The sequence below is a fragment of the Lindgomyces ingoldianus genome, assembly GCF_010093535.1.
Source record: "Lindgomyces ingoldianus strain ATCC 200398 unplaced genomic scaffold BDR25scaffold_30, whole genome shotgun sequence".
Lineage (NCBI taxonomy): Eukaryota > Fungi > Ascomycota > Dothideomycetes > Pleosporales > Lindgomycetaceae > Lindgomyces > Lindgomyces ingoldianus.
The window spans coordinates 320,669-329,911 of NW_022985191.1; the positions used below are offsets into that span (position 1 = coordinate 320,669).

At 30.7% G+C, this 9,243-nt stretch overlaps 1 protein-coding gene across 1 annotated transcript; it reads left to right on the forward strand.

Annotated features, from left to right (window-relative positions):
* Positions 1-10: 10 nt before the first annotated feature.
* Positions 11-904, forward strand: BDR25DRAFT_395353 (uncharacterized protein; the record flags this gene model as incomplete). The annotated part of the gene is made up of 3 exons (XM_033698369.1): positions 11-286; positions 377-453; positions 781-904. Exons 1-3 carry the CDS (start codon positions 173-175, stop codon positions 902-904), a joined length of 315 nt encoding a protein of 104 aa, XP_033544065.1. The 5' UTR covers positions 11-172.
* Between the last annotated feature and the right edge of the window lie 8,339 nt (positions 905-9,243).

Here is a 9,243-nt window from a genome sequence, read left to right on the forward strand (position 1 = left end):
TTCTCCTCCTCTTCCCCCTCTTCCTTCTTCTCCTCCTCTTCCTTCTTTTCTTCCTTCTTCTCTTTTTTTTTCTCCTCCTTCTTCTTCTTCTCTTTCTTTTTCTTCTCCTTTACTATATTCTTTTTAAGTAAAGCTTAAAGAACTAGCTAAAGCTAAAATTGTAACGATTCTCATGAATCGTTCCATCTCGGGTCGCCCGGAACCTCCGGAAGGCCCCCGTATCGGCCCCGACCTCGACCTGGCCCCGACTATGCCCCGCCCCCTGCTGTTACCCCTATTCCCTCATGTATTTAGTCGCACCTCGCCCCTGTAGCTAGCTCAGTAGTTTTCTGATATCCTTTCGTACAAGGCCTATAGGTGTCAATGGCATTCCCAGGTTCAGAGTCCCCACGCACTCCCATATGCCTCTGAGTGGATTCCCACCGCATTCGGACCCATTGTCTTGCCTGCGCCGTTACAAAAATATAGCTTCTAGCCTATTAGTCTAATCTAAGGTATAACATATAATCTCTATAGAGAAGCTTACCTGCTTATCCTCTGTAATAAAAGCTATAATAAAGCGCCGCGCATAGACAACAGTAATAAGGGGACTATAAATAGGTTAAAAGCTAGATCACCTTACACACTGCTATAGGGCTTATAAGGGCAGGCAGCTATGCCTAGAGGAACAGCGCTAACAGCGTGAACTGCTAGTAGTAGAATTATAGCACTCCCTACTAGAGCGCCCCGCAAGCGCACTCTTTATGCAGCCTAGACAGGACTGCGCGCGGAGCGCACCAGGGGGAGGCTGGCGGGGGGTGGTAGACGCGGGCTGGCAGGGGGTGGGCGCAGGCCTGCGGGCAGCGCAGCTCCGCAGAGCGGCGGCACGCAAGCGGGCGGCTCTTTTGGCTTTATTAAGCTATAGATGCATGTTAGCAGAGATTATAGACAAGTTTAAAGTTATTTTTAGAGCTTTTAAAAGCATTAACTTACACACAGCATGTTAGTTAGACTTATAGAAAAGAAGCTTAAAGAGCAGAAGAATTTATTTACCTTTGTTATAGTAGGCACAGCGCGCATGTAACCTGCGCTGCCTAGGGAAACAAGCATTGCGCTGCCTAGGGCAATAAGCATAAACATAGAGTAAACGCGCAGCGCAGCTCTAATAAGCTAAGTTAACGCTCTACGCAGGTGAGCTGCTGCGCAGCCCACCTAGGGGGTGTGTCGCGTACACTGAGAGCCTTGGCTGGGAGCCTGGGGCGCAGCTCGGGATCTGGAGATAGTATGTTCCGAAGCTTGGTGTATATAAAAAGAGCCTTCAACTCTCTTAGATAGCAGAGTCACTTCATCCGATCTTCTAAACAGCTACTGCCAGGCTATTTTATCCTCTACAATAGCTATATTAATAGTACTATTAATAAGAAGAGTTTATAATATTATAATTTTAAGCTCTTAGCTAAAAGCTTAAAATAAATTACTATTTATACCTTCTAGATAATTAGATAATACTATATTAATAGAAGAGAGTATTAATAGAATAAGAAAAGTAGTATAAGTTAGAAGGTTAGGTAGGTGATAGAAGTTAAGAAATTTCAGAAATACAGCGCTAAACATAAATAGGCAACTATTACAACCTCTAACTGTATTAACTCCGAGTTACCTCATCTTATATTCACTACTCTAACGCACTAAAGAATCCTGTATCCTATAGTAAACCCTCTAAGATCTAGAAGATTCAAGTCTATTAATTAAGTTAATTAAGCAGGCACGATTTGCTTAATTAACTTGGTAAATTTCATCTGCTTAATTGACTTAATTAACGTACCTAACGGGTTGGCCGGCCACACAGGTTAGCCGGCCACTTTTGCCAAGCCCCTACTAAAACCACCCTATTCTCTCGCAAAACAGCCTACTTTAGCCCTATATAAAGTAATATAACATAAGATATTATTTAGAGTCTACTTCTGCTACTTACTTTATGTACATAAGTTATACTTAGTTTAATTACACTGCCTATATTACTTTTAACTTAGCTTACTTTTTTTAGCGCACACCTGTGTTTTTAGCTTCTTTCTATTACTACGCGCTTTAAACTCCTTTAAAGTAGTTAAATAAGCTCTATTCTTAACTATTAAGGTCTTTTTTACCTAAATTTACTTTCTTTTATGTAATTTATTGTTACGGCCAACAGTCAGACCGTAATAACCCAACTAGCTGTCCCACACAGCCCGAACGATGTCGGATGGAAGGCGCTCAGCCCCACGCTAAGCGAATCACGTGACAGGACGGATGAGGAATGGCTTTGGCTTTTAGATAAAAGCCTTGCAGAGTGCACTGTCTAATAGAAACTAAAGCATTGCAGGTAATGCAGGCATTGCAGGTGGTTGTAGGCAATGCATGCAACACCTGCAACGCATGCAAACGCATGTAAACCCTATGTATATAGTTTTAATTACAACTATAGTTAAAAGGTTATAATTACTGTTAAGTTTATTATTTAGTCTTTACTATTTAATAAACTAAGAGGCATTAAAACCTTTATAAAGAGGACTTTACTGCCTTGTATATTTTACACTATATATACCTCTATCTTTATCTTTATAGATTACGTTTACTAGCCCCCTATACAGCTGCTAGGTTAAACCACAACCTGCCTCTTATATCTCACCCTGCCCTGTACTCTGCTTAATAGACTGTACACCTGATCTAGCTAAGTCCTATCTCTCTCTGCTAACTACCCTATAGGCTGTTGTACTCCTAAAAATACTATTTTGCTAGAGTAAGGATTGTAACAGTAATTACTACTACCTGCAAAGTATGGCTACTACCACCTTAGATATTAGCATAACAGGTGCTTTAGCTGCTAGCACTAGCTAGACCCCTACAGCAACTAAAAAAGCATAAAATTAGTAAATACTTTACCTCTAAAATAAGCTTAAACAGCTTAAACAACACTTCTAGCTTTAAGCATAGTAAAGACTTTTAAACATTTACTAGGTCTAAGCTTTCTAGCTAGAAGTAGCAAAACTTTAAAACATTATTTAAGAAAAAACTAGTATTAAATTAAAAAAACCTTATGTTTAGCCCTTTTTAAGGCATTTAATAGCCTTACTAAAGACTTAAAATCTTTCTTTACTAAGTGCTACTTTTACATGTAATATAATAAAGGCGCTTTTAGAATAAATAAAGAAATAATTTTATAAATAAGCCTACACTTAAAAAGATTACCTACTATTTAGTTTTAACTTTACACTAATAACTAGATAAACTATAAGGCAAATAGTAAGCCTTTACTACTAGAAACATAAAAAGTTTTTAGTAGCATTAATTTTTTTAAAGCAGCTCTAACTATAATCTATAAGTTAGTTAATAAAGAAAAATAAGTAGTTAACAAGATAAACACTTTCTAACAGGGTAATAGCTCTGTCTAATAATATGCAGCCTGCTTTAGAGAACTGCTAGCTATCTGCAGATAGACAGATAAAAAAGCTATAAGATAAATATTTTATAAAAGACTTTTAAACACTATTAAAAACAAATTTATTTATATAAGAAAGCTAAAAAGCTTTAAGGATTATGTTAAAAAAGCGCTTACCTATAATAAAAGACATGCTAAACGCTGTAGTAAAAAAAAAGGCTAAATAACTAGAAAACCTAAATAGTTCTAGAAAAAAAAAAGTTCTATAAACTAATATAAAACCTATAGATCTTAGCTACGCTAAACATATGTGTAGCTTTTTAAAAAAGAAAAGTTATACCTCTAAAAGTGTAAAGCTACTTTTAAATAAAGAATAAAAAAAATAGCTTAAAAAGAAGGCATACCTTAACTATAAAAAAGTAGGCTACTTTTATTAGAAATGCCTAGACTCTAAATAACTAAAAAATAAAGATAGTAAATTAACTATAAAAGTAATGCATATAAAATAAGGCCTAACAAGATAAGAGATTCTAGACTAGCTAGATAAACACCTCTACTAGAGATATAGAGACAATTACAAGTCTAACAGATGCCTAATAGAATACTAGGAAGTTAAGGTATAAGACAGTAATAAAGTTTTTAAAGCACTAGAACAAGCTGCTACTTATAAAAAATAGTAAGGCTACACCTAAGCTACAACATATGTTGTAAATGTTAAAAAAAAGAAAGAATAGTTTCTTTTAAAATAACTAATAATAAAAATCTTTACTTAAAAACTAAGATACTAATTTACTTATAAAGACTATTAGAAATGTGGCAACACACACTAACTAAAAGACTACAAAAAATTAATATATAAAGTACACATTAATAACAACATTAAAACTTATAGTATACTAAAAGAAATTGCTAAGACATATTACACAGTTATAAACATAAATAAATAATAGAAGATGTTCTAGAAAATCCTTAAAAAGAGTAAGAGCTCTAACTAGTAATACACACTACTACTAACACTAAATCTATGCTAAGAATAAGCTAACACTCTTTTTTTAGCATTAGCTATTACTTAAAAAGATCTAGAAACTTAATAAAACAAAGAATACTACATTTTCTATAAAAGTAGATAACATAATAAGTTTTTGTCACGATTGTGCACGAGTAAGGTTATAGAGCTTCACGGAGGTCTAGTTTAATTACTACGTAAGGTATTATAGTAGGTACAAGACATTGTGTGAGAAACAGGAAGGTTTAGGAGGAAATTAGTAATTAAATACTTAGCTTAAAAGTCTAAGCACTTTAGGTATAAATTAAGCCTGTTCTAGGTTTAGTTAGTGTTAAAGTAGTTTATGCTTAAGTTTATGTCTATGTTGTGTTATATTTATGTTAGACGTGCACTAATAATACTCTAGTACATGTCTAATATAGTTATGTCTAGGATCTAGAGAGGATACTGTAACAGTACCCCCCCCTTTATTAGAAAGGGAATCCTTTACATTAGTAGTTCTAGCATTAAGTTGTCTTTATTAGAGTACAAGTTTAGTTTAGATAGGTATTAGGCGTAAAATTAAGTTACTGCAGAGTTTTCTTGCAGGGCTTTTGCAGGTTCCTATAACAGTTTGTTGTATTTAGTCTATTTTATAAGGTATTTATAAATATGTTTTTTTTTATTAAACTAGATCTATTTAATGTCTTTTATAACATATTCTAGTTTATTGTTTATAATAACAAGTTTAAGTAGCAGGTTTAGCTGTCTAGGTAGATAGTTAGATTTAGAGGCTACTTAGCGCAGCAATAATACGTGGAACACAGGGTGTATCTTTATGCTGTTAGGTAGGATTAATTAGTAAGCATGCAATAAAACTATATAAGCTACTATAAAAGGGCTAAAGTTCTTCTAATTAAGTTTCTTTAATTATTAGTTTATTTAGATATTTCTAGCGTCTAGCTAGACCTTCTTGCCAGCTGCATACGCAAGGGTAAGGGTTTAGAATTAGTTTACGTACTCTTATTAAAGAGCTTAAGCCTATGTAAGCTTTTTATAAACATATTTAGATATATTTTAGATCTTATTAATAAGTCTATTTACATCTATTACTTATATAGATTAATAAGTTAGTTAGAGGGTATTTAAAAGTAGTTTAAATCTTATTTAGGGGTAGTATCTGTAGTTTACTAAAAATAAGGATACTTATGTTAATTTAAATGTTATGTTATTAGCTTTAAACTATGCTATAGCTAACTATTTTACCTAGTTGTCCTACTAGTAGTTTATGTACACTTATAGGACTTATTCTATTACAGTGTTTGTGTTCTTAGTCTAGCTGTTAGTCTCTAGGTAAAAAGCTGTAGATAGATAGAGGATAATTTAAAGCTATTTACAGAGTTTATCCTAGAAGGCTAAGACAAACTGTGTACCTCTATCTAATATAATTATGTTAGGCAGGCTATAGTAAACTTATATGTATTAGTAGAATAACTAGGCTATATTAGAGGCAGTTATAGAGGAACATAGTATTAAGTGTTAATACTTAGTTAAGTAATTAATAACTACTATAATATTTATGTACCTTTTAGATAAAAGTAGGTTTATAATAAAATTAATTAATATGTCTTTTTAAGCTTGTTTAGGAATTAGGAGTAGTTTAAGTAGGCTATTATACTTTTTTTAAGAGGCCTTTACTTTACAGTAAGTATAGCAACATAATACGTATTAGCGTACAGTATAGAACATGCGGGGCTAGTAGTACTCTCTCTATAGTAGGTTAAGAGTCTTTCCTCTGCCTAGGTGTCCTTTAACAGGTAAGTTATGTATAATTTAGAGTAGTTTAATTCTTAGTTTATTAGAATTAAAAATTATAAGTTAGTTATAGTAATATAGCTTACTATTTTAGTTTTTATAATTAGCTAGTGTTACCTTTTTTAACTAACTAGTGCTGTTTTAGAGCAGGTTTAAGGTTTCTTAGATAAATTTATTATTTAAATACTTATTAGTAATAATCTAATTAATTATTTAATTTATTTTATTTAAGTTAAGGTCTAAAAATAGCTTAGGTTAGAGTAAAGTTTAGTATTAAGCCTTTTACACTTTTTTTTAAGCAAGGACATCTTAAGATTGCTTTATAAGAGCATTTAGTTTCCCTTTATTTTAACTAGAATAATAAGTAATCTTAAAATTAAAACAGAATAAGTATTTAAACTAATAAGCTTATTAGTAGCTAAGTTATTTTATAGTTATAAAGTACTATAAGTTTTTATAGTTAGATAAGACCTATATTAGATGCGCTGCACTTTCTAGTTTAGGTTGCTATTATTTAAAGTAGTATACTATAGTAAGTAATTTTTTATTGTAAATCTTATAATTGCTTTTTGCAGGACTTATTTTTTTTAAGAAATATATAATAGGCTTAATAGTCCTATCTAGCTTAGTCTAGGAGAGAACTCCTGCTACTATGTAGTCTAAGGCATTAGCTTCTATAAGTATTAGTAGTTTAAGGTTAAAGTAGTAGAGTATTAAAGCTTTAGTAAAGGCTTTCTTTAGCTAGTTAAAAGACTATTAGTAATTTAAGTTAAAGTTAAATTAAATCCCTTTTTTAGTAAGTGTAATTATAAGGCTTACTTACTATAAAAAGTTATTAATAAATTATTAGTAAAAGTTAGTAAATTCTATAAAAGCTTAAATATCTTTTATGTCTTTTAAGTATTACTAATCTAGCATAGTCTAAACTTTAATAGGGTCTATTTAAATGCTATCTGTAGAGATTACATATTCTAAATATGTAACCTTTAATTAGTAAAACTTATATTTGTCTATGTTAAGTTACAGACCTACTTCTTCTATAGCCTTTAGCACTAGGCGTACATGCTGTTTATGCTCTAAAAGGCTATTACTGTAGATTAGAATGTTATTAATATACATAGTGCAGAACACGTCTAGGTAGAGTTAAAGTAAGTTGTTTATAAAATGTTAAAAAGTACTAGGCGTGTTAGCTAAGCTAAAGAGCATTACTAGGTACTTAAATAGTTTATATTAGGTCTAAAACACTATTAGCTACTTATTACTTTTTACTATTCTTAGCTTATTAAAGGCAGTAATAATATCTAACTTTATAAAATACTTTACTTTACTTAGTTAGCTTAGAGTTTTTTATAAAAAAGGAATTAAGTATTAGTTTTTAATAGTAACAGCATTTAGTTCTTAGTAGTTAACATAAAATTAAAGCCTACCTCTAGGTTTTTTTATAAATAGTATAAGTAACACTACTAGTAAAAAGCTAGCTTAAATAAACCTTTTTTTTAGGTTCTTATTAAAGTATTTTTAGAGCACTTTTAATTTGTTTAGTAACATTCTATATAGTGGCCTATAACTAGGTTGTTTACTAGGCTTAAAAGTTATCTAGTAATTATATAGATATTATATTAAAAGCTTATTAAACTTATCTTAGAAAAAAACATATAACAAGTTATAGTAGTCTTAAAAGACTATTATTTTTAAGTTAGTGTGTTTTTAGAGAGCTAAAGCTTAGTCTATATTAGAAATTATAACTGCGTAGATTTTGTAATCTAGTTATTAAGCTAGAGTTATAAATAAAGCAGGTTCTATATAGCAGATGTTTATCTGCTGTTTAAGTCCTAGTTTATGTCTAAATTAAGTAAGTAGAGATTTCTTAAAGGCTTTTTTTTCTTTAAGTTTAAGTAGTTATTAAATTATTTTATATAGCTTATTTTAGTAAAAGGCCTAGCTTATTAGCCTTACTTAAGTAGTTCTTTTTTAAGTTATTAAAAAGTAGGTCTAGAAACCTTCTGTATTAAGTGCTACTTAAGTGTTGTTTAGGTGTAAGCGTAAGCATACATTTTAGCATTAAAAAGAGTTAAAGTTTAAGACTTACTTTTAGTAATTAAAAGTAACCTTATACTAATATAGCTATAGTTGTTTTAGAATTAGGTTATAATGTTCTATGTTTATTACATAGAGCTTAATCTGTTCCTTATAGTATTAGTAGGTAATTATAATAGTTATAGTACAAAAAATAAAACCTTTTTTAAGTTATTTTCTATTAAATCTAGTTTAGTAAATTATTTAGGTAAGTAGTGTTAATTAAAGATTTAGTTTATGCACTAGTTTTTTATTAATATAACCTATGCTATTTACTCTTAAGTTAATAAGAGCTTATATTAAGGCTAATATAGTTCTTTATTATAAATATATAAAAATATTAACTTAGTACTTTTAGTTATTAGTAAGAGACTTAGCCTATAAGTTAGCAGAGATCTAGTGTTAAATTAGTCCTAGGGGGTAACTTAGCCCTAGGACAAGCCTTTTTGCAGGCTCTTACTGCTATAGCTGCAGCTATGTTAAGAGTAGTAAGAGGGATTAAAGCTTAAATATAAGTTAAAGCCTTTATAAAAATAAAATTAAAATAGTAAAAATCTTTAATAAGTGCTAGCAGCACTACTTATGTAGACTTAAAAAAGAGAAATAAAGTAGTTTTAAAAAATATAACTATGCTTATTACACTTAAAGCATTAACTTTTTTTTTATAATTTTTACACTTTCTAGAACTAACTAGAGCATAATTTAAATTAATTTTTATTACATTAAAGTTCTTATTTGCAACTGCGCTAGTTTAGGGGCGTATTAAAGCTTGTACAGAAAGGAACCTTATGTTATTATTATAGGTAGTAATTAAGTTTACATACATGTTAAGGTTGTTTAGAAGGGGTTCTTCTACTATAGCGCGTTACAGTTTAGTTAAGAGGGAGTTATATAAAGCTATAATTAGACCTATTTTATTTAGGCCTATATTAGATGTAAGTTAGTAGAACTTAGTAAAGTGTAAAGTAAA